The sequence below is a fragment of the Muntiacus reevesi genome, chromosome 2 (genome assembly GCF_963930625.1).
Source record: "Muntiacus reevesi chromosome 2, mMunRee1.1, whole genome shotgun sequence".
NCBI classification, from domain to species: Eukaryota; Metazoa; Chordata; class Mammalia; order Artiodactyla; family Cervidae; genus Muntiacus; species Muntiacus reevesi.
This window is the reverse complement of record NC_089250.1, coordinates 163,749,180-163,771,945: the sequence shown is the minus strand read 5'-3', so window position 1 is coordinate 163,771,945 and position 22,766 is coordinate 163,749,180. Positions and strand designations below refer to the sequence as shown.

The 22,766-nt window shown below is 50.2% G+C and overlaps 1 protein-coding gene across 1 annotated transcript in view; it reads right to left on the bottom strand.

The window, feature by feature from the left end:
* Positions 1-1,707: 1,707 nt before the first annotated feature.
* HTRA1 (HtrA serine peptidase 1) overlaps positions 1,708-22,766 on the bottom strand; it is a 57,124-nt gene continuing 36,065 nt past the window's right edge. The window contains exons 4-9 of the mRNA XM_065923476.1: positions 9,640-9,834; positions 8,606-8,638; positions 6,914-7,028; positions 6,236-6,293; positions 3,839-3,934; positions 1,708-2,422 (exon numbers count right to left, since the gene is read on the bottom strand). Coding sequence (XP_065779548.1) covers positions 2,254-2,422; positions 3,839-3,934; positions 6,236-6,293; positions 6,914-7,028; positions 8,606-8,638; positions 9,640-9,834 — 666 coding nt within the window. The 3' untranslated portion in view covers positions 1,708-2,253. The remainder of the gene's footprint in view (positions 2,423-3,838; positions 3,935-6,235; positions 6,294-6,913; positions 7,029-8,605; positions 8,639-9,639; positions 9,835-22,766) is intronic.

Genomic DNA, 22,766 nt, shown 5'->3' with positions numbered 1-22,766 from the left:
GTAACTATTCAAAAGTCACACAGTCAGTAAGATCTAGACAGTAGAGTAAACCCAAGTCCATCTATCTCCAAAAACCATGCTCTTTCAACTCAGCTCTGCCTCCCAGGTTTCAAGGCTAATTCATGTTGCAAAGGCCTCCATCACAACCCAAAGCAAGAGGAATAAACATCTATTCTAAGGAATCCTGTGAAATCTAAAAGGATGAGTATGAGGTGCAAGGATAAGCAACCCCCAGAGAATAGAGGGTCCCAGAGGCCAGTGGGGCCTTGTAACCAAACACAGCATGTGCCTGCAGCATCCCAAGCTGTCCTTTCTGCAGCCTTGTAGGTTGCCACATAGGCAGACAAAATTCAGACCCCACCCAGAGCCCCGTGGACCTTCGGGAGATGTTGCTGAGTGTTTATGGAGGATCCAGGCCCGCCAGTGGCCAGGCCAGTTCCTTCCAGAGGAACCATCTGTGATCTCCTGAGTGGATGACAAGCCAAAGACAGATGGGCTGTGGCTGGGCTGCCTCTGACCACATGCCACCCACATGCCACCATGCACATCCTCCCCCCCTGGGGCAGCCCCTCAGCCCTGGGGACCACCAGAGGAGCAGACCCACAGGCAGAACATCAGAGCCTGAGCCCCTGGAGCTGAAGGCCATTCTCTGAGTCATCACCTTTAATGAGGAGGGAGGGAACGCAAAATCCACGCCAGGAGGGAGAGTGTTTGCTGGCTCCTTCCTGACTCTACGAGGTCATCTAAGCAGGGAGCGGAGGGACGCTCCGTGTCCCACAGAACACCAGCGGCCCAGCTGCCAAGCATCCGTACTGATGAGGGCTTGGTTCTGCTGCGCCTCCACTTCACTTGGGCCTTTGACCTGCCATAGCCTCTCCAGTTACAAATGGATGGTCAAGGTCTAGAGGTCGAGGGAGGATTAAAGCTCTCAACCTATGGAACTGAACCTCCATCCTGACCAAGTACCCGCTCCTGACTGCTGATCCTTAGAAAGCCTTCATCCTCTGCTCCGGTTGTAAACAGTCCCCTCTGTAATGTGCGCAGGCACTCAGGTCTGTGCAAACTCCCAAGCTCTAGTTTTCCTGGGTCCAGCTTCCCAAACTCCTGGAAGCTTTCATGGAGATAAAGGGCCCACAGCTGCTTGAGGCTGTGTCTGTTCTAGGACGTGTCAGGGGAGCCCTCTTCCAAACCCCCCCAAGATTTAAGGTTCTATTTCAGAGCCCATGACAGCTGGAATCAGCTTCAGCCTGTGCTTTCTAAGGACTCAGGGCTGCTCTCAGATCGCATCCTGATCTCCTGAACTGTCTCCCTTTCAGAAAGAGACCTGATCTCTCAATGGAAGCTCTGGGGTTCTGCTCTGTACTCACCCCTCGACCTCGGCCCTGTGCCTCATATGGCACAGGGCAGAGGCCCAGGGACTTTTTGCTGACTGACTGCATGATATGTGGGGTTGACAGCCTCTTTTTAGTTTGAAAAACCCCAGATGCAAGGGCAACTGACTTCAAGCCTCCTTCAGGAACCCAGGGTGACCAGGCCCAGTGTTCGCAGCGCTTGTGAACCCCCAGGATGACTCTAAAATAACTGGCGAGATCTCAAGCTCAACCCTCACAGACAACATGGTTTAAAGAGCAGACTGTTGACATGATAATCGATTCAAAGAGACTGTAACCAGCTATTCCCGAGAAAGAAGGACGCCAGGACGCAAGGTATGAACAAGTATTTTAATAACTCAAACTCCAAGTCACTGTGCTCCCAGTTCTGAAGAGATTCCCAGAAGAGGCAACTGTGGCCATTCCGGAAGCCAACACTCACCCGCCCGTTGTCTCAGCATCTCCCTCCTCTGGGTGCTGACTTGGAAGAAAGCATAAACACGCCTGGTACCATCCTGGCTCCCGTGGGACCTTCCTCTTATCTATGCGTTACAGCAACAGCTTTAGCTGGACTAAGATGGTGACTCGGTTAAAGGAGAAGACAAATGCTGACTGTCCAAGCAGGGACGGTCCAAGCTGGCAAGAAAAAGCACATTGCGTACATAGGATACAGAAGGGAGAGCTTCTGCCTGCGGGTCTACAACGTTTTACATTGGCTTTTGCCTGCGAACTATCAAGAAGGGCTCTGCTGGCCAGTGTTTCTGCGGAACAAGCAACATGGCAGTCAAGTCTTGGGCATCCGGTGCCACCAGCCCCAGAGTCACTGAGCATCGTCCACCGGAGAGTCTCTGAGGGAAACATGGAGTCCAGCTCATGCCTCTGCCTACGGGTCAATTTCTTCGGGAATCACGGTGATCATAATGTCTTCGTTGCCCCGGCGGACAACCATGTTCAGGGTGCTTTCCTTCTTAATGACGTCGCTGACGTCGTTGGCGGAGACCACCGACTGTCCGTTGATGCTGATGATGACGTCATTTTCCTTGAGCCCCCCACTGCAACACAAAGGGAAATGCGATTGCACTGTTTCCACTTCTCCTAGTGGAGCTGCCAGGATAGGGGAGCAGCTTTACATCTACAGAGGCACAGTTTAGGACCCAAGAGCCCAGAGCAGAGAGGATGGGATGGTCGTTAACTTATGTGAGAATGGCTTAAACCACCAATGGGTTGCATTAATTGCCTTTTGGGGCTTTTAGGCCACATCAGCGCTCATGTCCACTGCAGAAATGTGTGCTAGCACTTGTATGATCTTATCACAGGCTGACCCCAGCGGAAGTGAGGGCACGCCAGCCACCTGGTGGCCAGCTTGCTTGCCATGGGTATTCCAACTCTGAGAGCAGTACCGCCAGGTACGGTCCCACTGTGAGACACCCGCTTTGTTACTGCTGCTGTTACCTTAACTCTTGTGTGTGACAGCATCAAATAAGCTGTTATGCTCCTTAGTGGTCTAGGACAGGGGTCAGCAAAGTTTTTTGGTAAATGGTCAGAGAGGAAATATTTCAGTCTTTGCAGGCCAGACGGTCCCCACCACAAGAACCCAGCTCTGTCATGGGAGTCCAAAGGCCACCACGAACAATGTATAACCTGCTGGCATGGCCGTGCTCCAGTAAGATTTCATTTACATAACACCGAAGTTTGAACTTCGTATGATTTTTAAGTGTCCTAAAATACTGTTCTTAATTAAATTATTTTGACCATTTAAAAATGCAAAATCTTTCCATAAAGCAATTACCCTTCAATAAAAAATAAATTAATTTTAAAACAAAAAAATAAATAAAAATGGAAAATCTAATCTTAACCCCAAAGCAGGCAGCAGACCAGATCTGGCCCTTGGGAAACAGTCTGCTGGCCACTCCCTGGTCTAGCATGTCTCAGATATCATGTCCACACAGTCTATGGGGTTGCAAAGAGTCTGACTCAACCGAGCGACTAACACTTTCACAGGTAATACATCTGATTGCGAGTTGAGCAACATCTTTCCATGTTACTTGGATGTTCCCTGTGTTATTTTTCTAGAGGTGTGGATAAATATGGCCTGACTGGTAACAGGCATAATTAGAGAAGGCCTCAGGAAGAGATGCCTCTAGCAGCCTAGGCCAGGACCACTGCCTGAGGTCTCAGAGACACTGCTCCTTCAACCCTCTTTCCCCAGCCAGTCTGTCCCAGAGACTCCTCACAAGTCCATCTGATTCCCTCCTGAAGAGGACTTCTAGCCAGGAAGCACCCTTCTGCCAATGAGCCCTGAGCTGAGCCAGGTCGGAGGCCCCGACCAGCAGAATGGACACAGATGTTGGACCATTCTGTCCAGGGTCCTCACGGTCACCTGAGGAGAGACAAAAAGCACAGTCCCCTGCCCCCTACCTCCAGGAAACGCACGATTATCAGGAAAACGGAGAAGAATTCTAACTCACGCTTCTGCGGGGGTATCAGGAATTACTTCAATGATATACGCTCCTGAAAGCACATCGGGGAAGTCTCGGTGGCGATCCTTCAACTCTTTGGCTTTGCTGCTTGGGAGAAAGAACACCTGGATTAACCATTAAGAACAACGGGGCTCCACTTGGCTTCTTCTCCATCCTTGACTCTAATGTAAAATTCCAATGTAAAAAAAAATCAGCTTTTTTTAAAATATTAAAGTTCCCTTTTTATTATTATTTTTAAATGTTTCTTTCTTTATTTATTTGGCTGAGCCAGATCTTCGTTGTGGCATGCAGGATATTTAGCTGCACCAAGTGGGATCCAGTTCCCCGACCAGGGATCGAACGCGGGCCCCTTACGCTGGGAGTGTGGAGTCTTAGCCACTGGACCGCCAGGGGAGTGCCCCCCCCAGGGATTTTGGTTCTGCTGCAAATTGCTTACTTCCTAGAGTCAAAGATTTACCGGATGACAGCAAAAGAAATGTTTTAGCATTATCACTTTTATTAATTAATTGAGAGTAGCTAACTACTTAAGAGCCTGGCGTGTTGTGGCTCATGGGGTCACAGAGAGTCGGACACACACAACAACAACCACCACTTAAGAAGTCAGGACAGTGTAATGGCTGGCCTGCTTTGGAACCCCAGCTCTGCCCCTTCCTGACTGTGTGATCTTGGGCAGTTGCTTAACCTCTCTGCGCCTTGCTTTTCTCATCTGTTAAACAGGCACAGTGCCGTGGGCTTGTCGTGAGGACCACATGATCTTATCTCCCGTGCCCGGCATTGAGCAAGCACGTGAAAAATAGTGGGTAGGGTCCCCATAGTTAGTGACCACTGCCATCACCCATTCACCCCAGCTTTGACACATATTAAAAATCTCACCACACACCAACAAGCCTGCCCGTTTATCCTGATCCCAGAGAGGAGGAAATTGAGGCACTCAGGGCTCAAGTCATCCCAAGGTCACAAGCCAGGAAATAGTAGAGCTGGGACAGGAACCCAGGAAGCGGGATTCCCCAGGCCCACATTCCTTCCCTTCCCTTCCCTACATCCCCCAGGCGTCCATCTCTCAGAGTTCCAAGACAAGCCCTGATGCACATTTCAGTCTTGGCAAGCCAGCTAAGAAAGGCACCACCATTGATCACACGAGTCTAAATAGTCGTGTGTTCACAATTAATTAATAGCCAGTTAATTACAGTAATTAAGATATTAGCATTTATATCAACAGGTTCTACTCTTTGCCGACTTAACTTCCAAGAGTTTCAACCAGGCCTTTAGGTACCAAGACGCCTACAATCACACCAGGTTTTTTCATCAAGGTTCAAACACCAGTATGTCATGCGTCTGGCAGCCACATACCGCAACTTTCACCAGCTCGGGGAAAACAAGCCCATCAGTCATGCCGGCCTGCCTGGCATTCCAGGAGCCCCAGCCCACAGGCGGCAGAGCTAAGGAAAGGCTGGGCGCTCTGGGGCACTGAGGGAGGGGCTTAGGGCACTCCTGGAATGTGGGTTTCAACAGACCAGGTGGGGAGAGGAAGGCGTGGAGGTGGGGGGCGGGGGGTGATGACCGACACCTGGGCTCATCAGGCCTGCCTTCAAAGAAAAGCGTGGGCTTTCCCGGTGGCTCAGACAGTAAAGCGTCTGCCTGCAATGCAGGAGACCTGGAGTTCAATTCACTTTCTTTTCCTTCTTTCAAAGAAAAGCAGAATCTTTCAGAAGGAAGGATCTGCTCAAAACCCCAGAAAAAAAACATGAAGGATAAAACAGCATGAAAGAAAGTGAAGTCGCTCAGCTGTGTCCAACTCTTTGTGACCCCCATGGACTGTAGCCTACCAGGCTCCTTAGTCCATGGACATTTTGCAGGCAAGAGTACTGGAGTGGGGTGCCATTTCCTCCTCCAGGGGATCGTCCCAGTCCAGGGACGGAACCCAGGTCTCCTGCATTGCAGGCAGACACATTGCAGGCAGTTTGAGCCTCCAAGGAAGCCCACATGAGGTCCAGGTTAATGACCCCCTCCTCTCTCTCCTAATGGTACTTAAATCAGAAACGGAGCTGTCTCGAGGCAGAATAAGGTTTCTCTTTTTGGGGTGCCCATGAGAGTCCTCTGAAGTTAGTCTGTTTTAAATTTAAGATACAGGGACATCCCTGGTGGCCCAGGGGCTAAGACTCAGAGCTCCCAATGCAGGGGGCCCGGGGTTCGATCCCTGCTCAGGGAACTAGATCCCACACGTGGTAACTAAGAGTTCACGTGTCACAACTAAAAGATCCCACATGCCACAGCTGAGACCTGGCACAGCCACATAAATTAAATATTTGAATTTTAAACAAACATAATTATTTGAAGTTAAATAAGTGAATTTAAGACACAGAAAACGGACGTCCCGTTACCGACCTGGGTGTGAGTGACATCATTCGGATGCCGATATACTTCTTCTTGGTGATGGCTTTGCCTGGTGGGACCACAGAAGGAAGCAGGAGGTCAGCCCTGTTGGCGGCTGTGCCAGGGACATTGGGAGCAGTGGGGTTCCATCCCCCCAGTTTGTTGTGTAAAGTCAGGGCCATACAGGGATGCTCTCAGCTTGTGGTTCAAATCCTGATTGGGACCCTACCTGCCTCCTCTCACCCCCAGCTAGAAGGTAAACAGCACATCTGACAGGGACCCTGTTGAGCTTCAAACCCCCAGCCTGATGTTAGGCAGAAGAGTCACTAAACATTTGTGGACTGAATGAGCTCCTTGAATCTCAGTTTCTCATCAGTAAAATGGGATTAAGTCCCACCTGATCAGGCAAAGGAATTAAATGACATGATGAATAATGCAGTGAAATGATGTACAGAAATCACCCAGGATCATGCCTGGTACATAACAGATTGAACCATATGAAGCATGCATGATCATAGGTCAAAAAAAAACAGTCAAACATCGATGCCCTAATGACATGCATTCCTTTCCCTTCTTGATAGGAAAGTGTGGCTGACCTTCAGGGGTCATTTTCCCTGCCTCCCAGTTTCCGAGGGGTAGCCAAGCCCCAGGCCTGAATCTCTGGTGGGCTGCCGGAGGTGCTTGCTTTACCTTTGGCTTGTCGATCGTGGGATTCCGTTAGGAACTTTTTAATCTTATCAGATGGAATTGCGAAGGAGATTCCAGCTGTCACTTTCAGTGTGTTAATTCCAATCACTTCACCATCCTGAAAAGCAGAAGGCAAATAGCTTGCTGAATCCAGGAAGGTTCACCTGAAGGGAGCCACCGAGAGAGAGTGGAGAACTTGCATGGACGGCGTCCTGGAGCTTCTTCAGAGACACGACTGGCGTAGGGGCAGCCAGACGGATGGGGCTTCTGGGCCGCAGAATGAGAGGCCTGCCCCATGTGCAGCGTTCAGCTGAGCTGAGCAATGGAAGAACCAGCGCCCACAGGACTCAGGACTGAGCAATCAGCACAGTGAAAGCGCAGCATCAGAAAGTTTCAAAATGCACAAGTGCTCCTTGGGCGGGAATACGTGTCCAAAAGGCCCAGAGTCCTGCTATATATAGCACAGGGAACTCTGCTCAGTGTTCTGTGGCAGCTGGGACGGGAGGGGACTTTGGGGGAGAACAGACACGTGTGTCTGATTGGCTGAGTCCCTCTGCTGTCCACCTGAAACTATCATAGCACTGTTAATCAGGATACTCCAAGATAAAATAAAAGTTAAAAAACAAAACAAAAGACCTCAGAGACCTCTAGGTGGCTATCCACACCTTCCTGCTTCTCCCGTTTCCAGGAATCTTAAGATTCCTCTGCTGACTTCAGGGAGGAACCATCTAGTGCTCAGGGCGGACAGACTTCACCACCAGGAAAACAAAACCCTCATCTCCGAGCAGCCTCGGGGCTCTGGGAGAGGCGGAATCTCACAATCACATCTCATTTCCTCTGCTTGTTGCAAGCCAGCTTTAAATCATGGAGGAAGCCAGTGTGTGTACTTCCATTCAAGATAAATTCACAGTTTAGTGAACACCACACCGTAGGAAACCATCCTGGAATAATAGGCTCGCCTCATGCCCTCCAACCATTATTTTGAACATTGTTCTTAAGGGTTGTCCAACTCGGGCTTAGAGGGGGAAACTGCCAGGAGAGGGTAAGTCACTACTTGCACACTTCCCTTAGCACTGAGAATTCAGACCCCCGACTCCGAGGGACCATCCAGGAGGCACTGCCATCCTGCGCTTTGCTAAATAAGGCAGCTTAGATTTCATCATCTGTAAATGAGGGCTGGGATAGGGGATTCTGAGCTGCATCCTGGCTCTGAGGATCTGATTCAAAGGCTTCCCTTTTCATGCTTAAATAAAATACAAACTTAGGTGACATCTGTGTGAGTGGGGTAACTCCTCATTCCAAGCCAGGTCTTAAGGGAGGCTCCTGGCCAAGACAAAGCCTGTGGATGAGCCAAGCCAGCTCCTTAGGCAGCTGGGGGGCAGGCCAGAACTGCTGACACTTTCAAAATAAAGACTGGCTCCTTTAACTGCTCCTGGATCAGACCTGAATTCCAATGCCTTTACTTGTAACGTGGAGACACAGGCATGTCCGCTGGCATAGCATTTCCAATCCAAACACCAGCATGCCTTACTCTTTCCAGAAAAGATAAGAAGAGACGTTTGCAAGGTACAGTATGGTCACAGATTTCAATTTGAAAGGATTAGATAATATGCTTTGGCAAGTTCATGTCTGAAAAGAAATCAAATGGGGGAGAAAAAAAAAAGACACGTAGATAGATTTTTTTGAAAGCCTTACCAGGTTTACTAATGGACCTCCGGAGTTTCCATACTGAAAATAAGCAAAAATTAAAAGGTTATGAGTTTATATCATTACATGGTCCAATCTACCTCCCTGCCTAGCAGGCCCCTGAGTGCAAATTCTTTCCTGAGATTTCTTCCTGTCTACCTAATATTTTGCTGGCAAAACAAAGGAACTTAACAGTTTTCAGAGAGTTTTAAATGTACCATAAATGGGGTATTTATATATTGATTTTTTTTTTTCTCCAAAGCCCAGAAGCCAACATCAAATTCCCAAAACACCTGACACATTTTCCCTCTCTCGACAATAAGTTGGCGACCCACTTGCTCAATGTCGCAGTCTTTCAAATCTACGCCATACCCCTCCACATCTATGTGACCCCTACTTTGCTGCTGGGCCTGAAAATCCACAAGGTTTGCTCTATTTCCATTATCTCATGCAGATCACAAGAAGGTTTGGGAATAAAGCCTACTAGAAGCAGCGAGTGCACAAAACACGCTGTGTTTCTTATTTATAAGACAGATGGAGAGGGAAATGCTTTTTGAGAAACGTCAATCCTAAAGAGAAACAGCTGAAGTGGAAAAATGTGACTTAAAATTAAGATTCCACCGATGAGATTGTGTGGGACAATCCCTGACCTCACTGGACATCGAATGGGTTGGCCTGGTGCTCAGACTCTCCCCCCCACAGACAGCAGAAACACCTCTGGGGGCTGCAGAGCCTGTGCAAAGCTGAGCATCCCTCCTTCCACGAGGTTGCACAGGCGGCTCAAGCCAGGGGTGGCTGACCCTGGGGCAGGGCAGCGGGGGGGTGGAGAACTCCTCTGGGCTGTAGACTTGGGCAAATCTCAAGTGCCCGTCACAGGAGTCCCTGGAGACTGCCAACAGGCTAAGGACAGCCCTTCTGCCTCGTCTGCTTTAGGGGTTCAAAAGGATCCGCTTGGAAGCACCTGGAGGATCCTGACTCCACCCGGTTCCTGAGCCCAGCCCAGCTTCCCAACTGCAGCCCGACCCTGCGGCAGACGGGCTCACGTTGATGATGGCGTCTGTCTGGATGTAGTCCATGTCCGAGTTCCGGAGCCCCAGTTCCTTGCCACCTCGCTGGGTGGTGCTGACGATCCCCGTGGTGACCGTGTTTTGAAGGGAAAATGGGCTTCCGATGGCGACCACGAACTCTCCCGGCCGCAGCTCCGAGGAGCGGCCAAGCAGTAGTACAGGCAGCTTTCCCTGGAAACACAAGGTTGGCGTTGCTGTGTTGGGTTAAGTGAACAAAACGGGTAAACGCACGGATGTCACGGAATGCCAGGCACGGGGGCCGCTCGTATTCACCAGGCCTTGCAGGAAACCAAGGTAAGGCGTGACCTCCCTTTCCAGCTGAGAACTTACATCCCTCCCACCCAAGATAATCAGGGCAGGTCAAGTGCACACTGCCGCCGCACGCCAGGAAAGACGTGGGATGGATACTGGAGGCCAGCCAGCTCAGGGTCTCAGCACATCTTCAACCTGTCAGCACAGACTTGCTCTGAAACCTTGAGGCCAAGAGACAGAGGGGGGCGAGTATAGGATTGGGGCAAGCCTGACCGCAGGCGTGGTAGAGAGTGAAGTCCCAAGGAAGGATCTAGAGGCCACAGCCCCGGGGGAGGGGAAGAGTGGATTGGCCCCTCTTATTGTAGGCACGTCCCTTCTAGGTTTTGAAGAATCAGGAGCTCTGAGGGCTTGGAGCTCCCCTGACTCCGTCCGGGGCATCTCTGTGCTAATTCTGGTGATGGGCAGAGGTGGGGTTGGGGACAGCAAGGCATCCAGGGCCACTGGACACCAAGACCCAAGAGGCAGGCTCTCTCCTCTCCTGGTAAAGTCCACCACCATCTCTGCTTCCCCCGCCCCAGGCAGGCTGATTAATCCAACAAAGCCTGCTTGGTCCCCAATGACCTGTGAAGGCCAGTAGAGTCAGGAGCCCCAAACTACTCTTCAAACCAAAACGGGACAAAACAAAGTCAGCTCGAGTCACAAGGGCTGAGGAGCGTAGGGTTTCTGTCCCGAAGAGCTCTAAGCTCTCCTCCCTCCCTTCCTCCCCGGAGCCAGGCAAACCTCTGAGTCCCTCTCACATTTGCTTCCTGAGTCAAAATGAGCAGCTGCTCCGAGCAACAGGGACCAGCCCAGAAAGCAAAGACCTGGCCCAGGCCTCATGCTAATTGCAACGTAAGAGTCCTGGTGTTTGTCCGCCTCGAAAAAGAAGGAAAGAGGAGAGGAGGCTGGGAGGGCGCGGTGGGTGGAAACCAGCAGTGATTTCAGCATTGCCTCTGCCAGGAACAGAGCAGAAAACAGCTGATAAGATGGGAAGGCCACTAGGCCCATTTAACAGATGAAGAAACTGAGGTGCCAAGCAATTGGGTGACTTGAGATAGGCCAGGGGCTTAAAACTACAACACTAAACCCAGACTCTAATCCACTACAAAGGTACTGAGCCACAAAGACCCCGTCTGACCCCAAATAAGGAAGATGCTGGTCAGAAACATGTTGGATCAGAAAACTCAAGGGCTTCCCTTGCATGGTTCAGATGGTAAAGAATCTGCCTGCAGTGCAGGGGGCCTGGGTTCGATCCCTGGGTTGGGAAGATCCCCTGGTGAAGGGAATGGCAACTCACTCCGGTATTCTTGGCCTGGAGAATTGCACGGACAGAGGAGCCTAGAAGGTTGCAGTTCGTGGAGTCGCAAAGAGACAAGACTGGGTGAGTAACACACACACACACACAGACACACACACACACGTGAAAAATGATGCCCCTCAGATCACAGACACTAAGAGGCCTAGAAGAGCGCCACGGTCCAGAGCTTAGACCAAGCGGCCTGATTAGATTCTGGCTGGACCTTACAACCATTCTGGTCCTCGGTGTTCTGACCTGGAAAATGGGAATAATGCGGTTCACTGATCTCATCGGTTTGATGTGAGAATTCAGCAACTTGGGAACTGAATAGCTCTGTGAATGGCACCTGTCAGTGAAACATCATGTAATTGGGGCATGTAAGCATCAGGTGTGTTACTGTGATTAACGTCAGGGTCTGTGCAGACTCAGTGGGGGAGACCCCACCAACTAAACTCCCACAGAGTAGTCCACGCCTCCCAGCCCTCACCGCCCGCCCCCCTGGAGGAGGCTGCGGGCACAGGTCTGCCCTGACAGTGACACTGTGCCCTTGTGGCCCCCCGAGGCTGCAGTGCATGGACCTGCTCTGGAGCGGGGCAGGCCTGCAAGCCCCCACTCCCGCGCTCATCTAGAAGTGAGCCAGTGAGCTCAGCAGGGCCTGTTTACCCTGGGCCCGTGCCAGCTGCCTCTGCCAGGGGGATGACTTCATCCAACAGCCACAGGGGGTGAGCGGACAGGAGTCAGAGCTGGTGATGAGCACTCAGCCACCCTGGGGGAGGTCTGCCGGGCGACACTGCCACTCCTTCGGGACCCAGGGACAGCCTTCAGGGTTGGGCTGGAGGGCTGGACACAGCGGCCATGGCTCCTGGGCTGGGTTCTCCAGTTGCTTTTCACCAATTTCAAGGCGAGAGGTCAAGTTCAAATACAGAAGGTGGGCCCAGACGACAGCAGAAAGCCAGGAACCACATCAGAAAGTTACATGGGAGGACTCACTGTGGAGTCTTAATTAACATCTGCTCATCTTTCAACCGTGTCCCTTTACCTCCACCCCTAGGAAAGGGGGCCAGACCCAGGGGGCCACATCACAGTGGGTTTCTAAGGAAGAGAAGCCTGAAGACAGCGCTCTCTGGAACTTCTCCAAGTTCTGGGTCTCCAAGTCTGAGCTCAGACCCAGGGCCGAGGAAAGCAGGTGATGCTGTGGGGAGCAGAAGCCATATGGATGGAGGAGAGAGCCCCCAGGAGGGAGAGAATCGAGGGCCCACGTACGGATCAGGTCAGCTGCGTTCCCTGCAGAGGACCAGGCCAGCAGCCAGGAACAAGGCCCAGAGGACCCCATGCACCAGCTGGGCTCCAGGGCAGGAAAGTCACTCACTGGAGTGACCATACAGGCTGGGACCTGTGGACACCAGCAATACAAGCCCAGAGTCTCCCAGGGACCACTCCTCACTTCCACACAAGGGGAAGAAATTCAGCTCACAAGCGGTCATTGAGCCAAACCTGCAGCAACGGCAGCACTGAGTGTCACCTTGTTTAATTTTTATTCACAGAAACATCTCCTAGATTCTAAGGGACAATCATAGGACAGAAGTAAGCAAGTGGACATATCTCAAGGGGGGACTGAAGTCCTATGAAGCTTGGACTGATGTGGAAGGAATGATCTTTTACCCCCCAGGTGACAAAGCCCTTTTTCACAACCGCCTTGGCAGTTAGTGCATATTTCTCCCCATTTTACAGATGTGGAAACTGAGGCTCAGAGCCAAATTGACTCCTCACAGCTCGCAAGCAGCCTGGCTAAGTGAGAGAACAGGCTTCCCATCTCTTAGAGCTTCACTCCTTTGTCAGTGTTAATCTGAATTCTAATTGTAGGCCTAAATCTTTGCAAGGGAGTGACAGGAGCTGGAGATGTGGGCCAGGCTAGATTTACAGCCCTTCAGGAGGTCAAAATGCCTCTCCGTGGGCCATTTGGCCTCTGCTCTCTGCAGGTGCCGGCTGGCCCTGTGAGCTCCAGGCTCTCCAGCCTGTTTTAGATACAAGAGGGGCTCATTCTCAGCCTCTCTCCTCATCTCGGGCCTGTCTGCTTGATGTAGCGATACCTCTGCTGGCCAAATTCCTACTTGGTAATTGAGCATTTTATTCCATAGCTGTCTAGACACACACTCCACGGGGGGACCTGGGGAAGATGCAATGCAGATACAGTGGGAAGCACCAAGACATGCCTCAGCCTTGACCTAGGGATGGGAAAACCCCGGGCCCACCTCCCTCAACCCCCTCCCAATTCCTGGTTTAACCCTGCGCTGCAGTCCACAGGCTAATTCCCACACTGCCCACATCAAAGCCGTCTCCTGGCTCCTAGCGGCAGACACTCTGTCTGAGCCTCCCTCTGCAGTGACCCAGCCACAGGCCATCTTGGAGATGCCAGCCTGGCTTCTGACAGCCGCTGCCCACATCTCCTCACCTCGCTGGAGCCTCGCAGGGCGCCTATGAAGAAAACCCGCTGACATTCATCCTCTGCTTGGCAGGCGGGAGAAGCAGGGGGGAAGGAGGAAGAACTGAGCAGACGTACAGCTCCTGTTCCTCATTTTCAGGTTCTCCAGACGTTGGGGGGGAAGGTGAAATGCAGTCGGGCACGCAGAAAAGCAGGGGTGGAGAGCTCATAGTGGCAAAAGCTCAACCCCAAGGCTCCAGACCAGAGCCAAGCAGGAGCCCTTGGATCTCACCAGGAGAGCCTCATGTTATCCCAACCCCTCCAGCAAGAGGGGCATCCCAAAGTGAGTCCATCATACTGCCTATCCTCAAGGTCACGCTCTTGTTCATGAGAAGGACGAGGCTGGGAGGCCAGTGGGAGAGGCAGGAAGCCTAAGTTGAAAGGCACGTGGCCCTCAGGCTGTAAGTGACTCACTTGTGCTAAATGCCAGCCCCACAGCAGAGTCAGCAAGAGGGGCTGGAAGGCAACACGGATCCCCCGGGTCATTGGCCATGCCACCCAGGTCGACGGAGAAACAGCCCAGACGGGGGTGTCAGAGTCTTGCGTATGGACTCCAGACGCACCATGTCCATGTTAAGTCACTAAGGATAAGCCGTAGGCAGGATAGGAATGGTGTGATAGATTTACTGCTAAAGGCATGTTTTACTGCTAAAACATACATAGCATGATTAAAGAAGGCTCTAACCATTCATTTAGATGACAGCAAACAAATGAACCACCACCAGCAGGCCTGGCAGTACCTCTCCTGTGAAATAATGCCTACACGAGAGAGAACCTTCTCAACAAGTATTCACCCAGCACAGAGATCACAAAAGATCAATGAAATCCACCCATGCCCTTCAGGATCACTGTCTGACGGGTGGGTAGACACACAAATCGTCAGGACACACAGCAATAAAAAGAGCTAAAATCCATCTCCCTCCCCAAGGGCAACTCAGCAGAGAACCTTCCATAAGAGCTAAATATAGATCAACACTAAAAACGATTTGAGTGCATTAATTAGGGTGGTTTTTTTTTTTTCAGCTGCAATAAGAGAAAAACCAATGCAAATAAAATAAACATCCACCTGCTCAAGGGCAGAGCAGTGGGAGGGCTGATCACTTTCAAGGCTCAAGGGCAAAGAAGCAGCTCCTTCCTTCCACCTCAATGGCAGCCTGTTCTCATGGCCACAAGAGGGCCACCATCATTCCAGGCAGGACATGAAGATGTGACAATACCAACTGGAAGTAATAGGCTCTTCACTCCCTTGTCTGTCTCTTCAGAAGGGCTGAGAGTCCAGAAGGGCCCAGCACGTTCCATTCTTCCCTGGGGGTCGTCAGCCACCGTCTGCTCACAAGGATACCCTTAACCATCCTCTGGTGGGGGCTGGGGTGATCATGGCCCCCGAGGCTGCCTTAGCCCCTCAGGATGTGCCTGAGTTAGGTGCTGGGGAAGGCGGGGGGCAGTCAGAAGTGGACCAAAAACAAACTCAGGGCTGTGCCAGCAAGACGGAGGAGGCCTTCGTGGTGGGTCACCATCAGCGTCCACTGAAGCTTAGGGAAAAATGGTTCCTTTTACAGTGGTGATCCTAATACAAGTCTCGAAAGGGTTGTAAGTACGTATTCCTTCAGGCAGATTTTTGGGGAGTGGAGGGAGGAAGAGGAGAAGGGAAGGAAAGCATTGTTTCAGAGGAAAGCAATGATCACAAATCACCAGGGCAGTCAGCGGGAGATATGAGTGGCTTGTAGGCAAACCTCTGCCTTGTCTGCATGCCCCACATGCCTCATGCTCTGCCCTGAGGGCATGAGAAATGAAGCATTTCCTGTCGTATCAGTAAACAAGGATGCCACAGTCATCAGCAGTTGCAGCCCTCCAACATGAGCTAGTGAACCCTAAGGGCACTCAGGAAGGAGACTACCAGCCGTCAGACTGCAGCCACTCCCTACGGTGAGCCCCAAGGCTGCTCACGATATGAAAACGCACAGGAAATACCCAGGATGGCAGAGATGAGTAAGAAAGGAATGATTTCAGTGGACCCAGACTCCTACATCATCCCATACATAAAAAAGGCACTAAATTCCCTAACTTGGGATATCTGGTTTGCTTTTACTAACAACAATCTTTGATGTGAAGACTTTGCTGTTTAGTTGCTAAGCTGTGCCAGACCCTTTGTGACCTCATGGACTACCAGGCTCCTCTGTCCTCCACCGTCTCCCGGAAATTCATGTCCATTAAGTCAGCGATGTTATCTAACCATCTCATCCTCTGCTGCTCCCTTCTCCTCCTGCCCTCAACCTTTCCCAGCATCAGGGTCTTTTCCAATGAGTCAGCTCTTCACATCAGGCAGCCAAAGTATTGGAGCTTCAGCTTCACCATCAGTCCTTCCAATGATACTCAGAGTTGATTTTCCTTAGGGGCTGACTGGTTTCATAAGTAAGACTACCTGCCTTCTGTTGGAAAACTTCCATATAATCTGGCTCTTCTCCTCTCCTCCACCGAGCAGTTCCCTCAGGGTCACTTGAGATGCTGTCTCCCTGGACTGAAGTCCTAAAAATTCCCACTCAATAAAATATAAGAATCAACTTCTAGGTTATGACTATTATTTAAGTCAACAGGCAGATGGGACAGGCATCGTACCCGGTCTACACACCAGGGGACCAATGGTCCTATGGTTGATGGCAGTGATACTGAGATACTGGTGTTCTCACCAGTCCCCTCAACCCACTGCCCAGATGGACCAGAAAAGAGCTGCTAGTGCCAGACCTTGTCACAGAGCGGGAGACGGGAGCAGAGATGACACATAACAGGGCCGTGGGAGAGCTGAAAGGAAGTCAGAACAGACACGAGACAGGAGGCCAAGGCCACGCATCCTCAGGGTGAGGACCCAGGCCACGCTGCTTCTCCCAGTGGGAGCCCAAGTTACACTCAGCCAAGCCTGGGCTGGGCATGGAGGCAGTCTGTGGGGCACCACTTGCTTCATGAGCCCTCTGTGTGGCCTGGCCTCCCCCTGCAGGGTCATCACCACTCTGATTCCTGCAGGAAGAAAAGGCCTGTGGTGAGCAAGAGCCCTGCTAATGGCTGGCCACAGGCTTATCCTCCCACATCCACAAAGGGTGGTGCAGAGTGAAGACACAGACAAAACACACACACACAGACACACACACACAAGGGCACCCTCAGTCCCTAGATAGACTGGGAGCGCAATTTCCCAGGGAGCGCAATACATCAGTATTAACTCATTCTGACCTTGGGTCACTTGACAGACTTCTCTGGGTTTCAGTTTGCTCACTTTTAAAATAAGGGAGTTGAGCCTGGTGATATCCAAGGTCACCCCAGCTCTGACAATTAGGGATCTTTCCAGAAGACCTGGTAGATTGCCAAAAAACCTATTAGCAGCCAATGGTTAAATTGGTGAGATCAAAACAAGCCTCAGAGCCCTTAATAAATCTCTTCTCAGACGATTCCCCAAAGGGATCAGATGATTCCTGCAGACTCTCACAGCCCAAGAGGAAAGGGGATTCCTGGAATTCTCCATACACTGGCTCAGCCAGTAATCATGAGAGCAGACCTCAAAACAATGATCCATCAACATTTCAGCTTCTGGCCACCCTGGGTTTTGCCTAAAAGCCCTTGAGCGCTCCTCTCATTGCAACCTCATTCCCCAAAGCTTGGAAGGAAGGGCCATAAAACAAACCAACAAAACTAAAAGAAAAATTGGCAACTTTTTTTTTTAACCTCATGACGCAAGCCAACAACTTCTTTCTCTTCCTTGCAGAGTATAAAGTGCTCCTGTTACAAGAATATTTTTGTTGCTGAATCTGCAGAAGCCACCATGTCCACCAGCTGCCCAGCACATGCATTTCCAAAGAGCTGAGGCTCACGGGCTGGTCCTATGTGTCCAATGAAGTTTGCTTCAAAGGCTGATGTTGCAGGAACTGGTTGAGGCTCAACTAAGTGATTCAATGTGGTCTTCTGGAAGCAGTTATGCTAACCTTTCATTTTCTTTAAAAAATATGCAATGGGAGGAAAAGGGCACGTACCCCAATCACAGTAAGGAGCAGTGCCACTGAACTTGCGTGCTTCCTAAGGAACAGCAAAGTAGACCAGAGTTCAGGGGGATGTCAGCACATAAGACTTGCCTGAGACATGGGGATCCATCAAAGAGAGAAGTGAGCCCATGAGGGGCTGAAGGACATTGGATGAACCAGGGCTCTGCAACATAATTTGCAGGGCTCAGGACAAAATAAAAATGCAGACTCCCTTGTTCACAAAGTACATAAAAAGTGCCATTAAAGGCACTAAGATATAAGGTTTTTTTTCCTTCTACTGCTCTCTCTCTCTCTCTCTTCATCTCTCCTGATGTTTTTATTTGCTGTTCAGTGTCATGCTCCCTGGGGAACGAAGTTGTTCATGGGGTGAGTACAGACCCAGAGCTTCAGACTCAGTACTCTGCTCACCAGCTATCGGACAGACCTGTGCCCAAGCAGGGACTCAGACGTTGAGCCAGGCCTCTCCCCATCCCAAAGGCCCACTGCCCCAACCCACAGAGGACAGAGTACCCCCAAGGGTGCTGCAACTTCCTTTGGTGCCAGGATGCACCAGGTACCTGGCTGGGGTGGGCAGGGCTTGGCTCTGCCTTATTGCCAGCAGAATGAGTTGTAGAGTCATCTACCCGCTGCCCAGGATGCTGCAGGGGATACATATCCCATGTCTGTACTCCCTGGGGGAAAGAGGGTGGCCGTGACTGCCGTGAAGGGGCCAGGGGTCCCAAGGGCCAGAGGAGCAGGGTAGCCAAGAACCCATCCTGGGGAAGTGGGAAGGCAACAAGGAAAGGAACAGCATGGAGGCCAAGGCTCCAAGCACCCAGCATATACTCTGCCCATCGGACTTCACTCACAAAGCACAAATTCAAAGATAAAACCAAAAGGGAGAGGGCATCCCTGGCGGCTCAGTGGTAAAGAATCCGCTTGCCAGTGCGGGGGACACGGGTTCAACCCCTGATCTGGGAGGACCTCACAGGCCGCAGAGCAACTAAGCCCACGTGTCACAACTTTCGAGCCGGTGCTCTTGAGCCCAGGAGCCATAACTACTGAAGCCCTCAGGCCCTAGAGCCCACGCCCGGCAACAAGAGAAGCCAGCGCAGTAAGAAGCCTACAGCCTGCAGTGGAGAGTAACCCCTCACCACAACTAGGGAAAGGATCTCACAGCAACGAAGACCCGGCACAGCTATAAACAGATAGATAAAATCATTAAAGAATTTAACAGAGAAGGAAATGGCAACCCACTCCAGTACTCTCGCCTGGAAATGGAAAAATCCCATGGACAGAGGACCCTGGTAGGCAACAGTCCGTGGGATCACAAAGAGTCGGACATGACTGAGCAACTTCACTTCTCAGAGCATTAAACCCTCAAGCAGGGTTCTCTTCTGTGAATGCACAGGTCCTGTTCCCATAAAGCGGCAGTACCAGGGGAGGAGGAGGCGGACCAAGAATGAGAAGCTTGGGATTCAGATCAGAGAGGGTGGAGGTTATCAGTGATGACAAGGTCAAGGGTAAAACCAAGGGAGGGGGGCTGCAGGGAGCGGGTGAGCCGAGAGGCCGGGCCAGGAAGGATCTCCTGCGTGGCGCTGAGATCACAGCATACACAGAACTCGGAAGGACGGTGTCATCAAGTTACCGCCATCCGTTTCCACAAATGGACATGTTCTTGCTGCTGTACCGGGAGGGGAGGAGAAGAGGTGGGATGTGCGAGGTGTGGGGTGGGGGTGACGGGTGGGGGGCGTTCAGGTGGGACAGACAAGAGAAGTGATGGAGGAGAGAAAGAGAGAAAAGAAACAGAGGATGGTTACAGAAAAACAAAAGCGAGAAAAAGCAAATGAATCAACCTAGTCCTCACTGTTTACCCACACCACCATAATGTTTAGTCTCCCTTAAGCTATATCAAGAAACGCTGGCATTTCAAAGATCCCCTTACTCTTGCTCTTTAAACTGCAAAATGTCAACATTTTTATACGGAAGCCCAAGGGCCAGTGACTGTATATATTCTCTAGCATCAAGAGGAGGAAAAATACTGTCTCACTGAGTGCAACTTGACTTCCCCATCCACCAGCTCCTCTGCTTCTATCCGGTGACTTCAAGTTGGCTAATGCTGCTACAGTGGTGTTTGGCCAATAAATATTTATGAAAATCAAGGGATGTGAAAGTGAATATATGAATGAGTAAACAAATCAGATCTTAAAAGATCCATCAGGATCCTAAAATTGGGATTAGGCCAATACTGGGGGTTAGCCAAAGCCTGGCATTTCAGTTTGGGTAACTGACTCTGGATGCAGCCTGGTTTTCTATGAGGCTGCAGACTTGGGGTTCAGGTAATAGGAGACCACTTATACCCACCAGTTCCACAAAGGGAAGGGTGTGGCCTCACTCTGTTTGGTAGATTCAGTGTTCACCTTCTTGGTATCTGCTAAGCTGAATTGAAGGCAGAGGGGACCCCCAATACCCAGGACCACTTAGAGTGTGTGTGGCTCCAGAAGCAGGGAAGTTGCCCAGGATATATCATTTTCATATTATTTATTCTAAAAAATTCAAGACGTATGCATGCTAAGTCACTTCAGCGATTCCATGGACTGTAGCCCGCCAGGCTTATCTGTCCACAGGATTCTCCAGGCAAGAATACTGGAGTGTGTTGTCCTGCATTGGCAGGTGGGTTCTTTACCTCTAGCGCCACCTGGGAAGCCCAAAGATGTATGACTTTCTTTATATAAAAATAATTTGGGTTAGTCAATGACACAGGGCTTATTACAATAAATTAATTCTTACATAGTCATGACATAAAATGGCAGCATAAAAAATATTCTAGCCACAGGGCCAATGATTTCTATGAGTCGTCTGGCAGCCAAAGCAAAGAGGGAAATACCATGAGTCACATGTTCTCATTATCAGATTGTGGTGCCTTATTCAATGAAAGTGACTCATTAATTACCACAGTTATTAGAATAACCAGTCCTCAACTCACCAGAATGTCTTATTTATGCCTTGCCATGGAAAATGGTTGGTTTCAGGAAAGCACTTTTGGGAATCTACTTCCATCCTGCCATGAATGAGGCAACCAGCTCATTATGAACCCTCTGGACTTCTAGACTCTCAGGAGACTGACTGCATAAGAAAGTGGAGCTTTCCAGAGTGCGACCAGGAACCCCAAGGCCAATAAGAGACATAGACAATATGCAGAGGAACCAGTTAACTTGTGTTCTGGAAGTCTCTAGTAAACTCACTGGGAAATAAGGTTGCACTTGGTCCAAGGTCCACGTCCTCAGGCTGGGCAGAAAAGGAAAACGAAGCAGCTCTAGGCCCCCCTACTCTTTCCCTTGGCTGGCTCTGTCTGTTCTTCACAACTCAGCATAGATGTTATCTGCTCAGACAAGCCTACAATAGCTTCAGAGGGCACCCCAGCCTTCAGTGCCTCCTACTGCTTTCTCTGTTTGTTCCTTCATTGAACCAATCACCATATTTATTCCAGACTGCCTGTTTCTACACCAAACAGTAAGTTCCATGGCTTCTGTCCACTGCTTTTATATCTTCAACACAGTGTTTAGTCAAATAGATGTTTATGTTAGTGGCTCAGTCGTGGCTGATTCTTTGTGACTCCATGGACTGTAGCCTGCCAGGGCCCTGTGTCCATAGGATTCTCCAGACAAGAATACTGAAGCAGGTTGCCATTCCCTTCTCCAGGGGATCTTCCCAAGCCAGGAATCGAACCCAGGTCTCCTGCATTGTAGGCAAATTCTTTACTGTCTGAGTCCCCAGGAAAGTCCCCAAAATAGATGCTTAATAAATATTTATAGACACCATGTATGAATAAAGAATAACGGAAACAATGAATGAACCAGATCATTAGGATTTAAAACTAGATAATAATTCAGAATTCACAAAATTTGAATTCACAAAATTCCTCTCTATCAATGTTACAGAGAAAGAGGTTAAAACTAAGGCCTCTCTCTGCTTAATCCATCAAGACCAAAGCATCTTCTTCAGCAAAGAAGTACAGTCCCCACAAGAGCAAATGAGATCAGCTTCTCTGCCCTTTCCCCTGTGTTACCTCGGACTTCACCTCACTTGGATCTAAAGAGCATATTTCAGTCCAAGCACATTTGGCTCCCCTAGAGCAAGGTGTCAATCATCTCACACTGGCGTTGGCAAATTTTTTCTGTGAAAGGTCAAAAAGTAATAACTTTTGGCTTCATGGACCAGGTGGCCTCCATCCCAACTACTCAACTCTGCTGCTGACCAGTAAGAGTAGCTGTAGACTCTACCAAAGCAAACGGGCATGGCTGTGTCTCAATAAAACTTTATTTACAAAAGCAAATGGAGGGCCAAATTTGGACTGCAGGCCACAGCTGGCCAACCCCGGGTCCCAACACACTGCTACATACACACTAACGAAACTAGCAAATGGAACCAATGCATGCCTTCCCCCGCAGTGAAGGGGACATTCCCCATGGGACACCTACAGATTCAGTCCCAACAACCTGGGAACTGCTTTGCCAGAACCATAAATAATAGTCTTGGTTGAATTCCCTGAAGAGAAATCACCAAAGTGAAAAAAAAAAAGCATTACCATATTAAGAGAAAAACATAGCCAAAGAATTTCCTTAACAATCAACTAAGTTCTTGAAATGGGGCCAGAAAACACACTAGGGCTCTGGTTTTTGATGGTTTGGGGAACTGAAATATTTTCACATTCCATGAGAAGCTGCAATCAGAACAACGAGAAGCCTCGTCCCCATGAGCCCCTGGGCGAAGGCCGACCCAGAGCAAAAATGCTGGCTTCCAATCCAGCATCTGGATGGACATCATCTAATGAAATATTGATCTGCATCCCCCTAAAAATGGTAAAAAATCAATACAGTAACAGGAGCCTCTTAACATCAAGAAGAGTCTGTGGCCTCTTTAGCCAATGCAATGCCAGCCTCTCAGTTCAGGGAGAAAAAAAGAGGAGAGACCACAGAACGCCCAGGACGGAGGGAGTGGAGAAAAGAATTCAAAATGGAAAAAC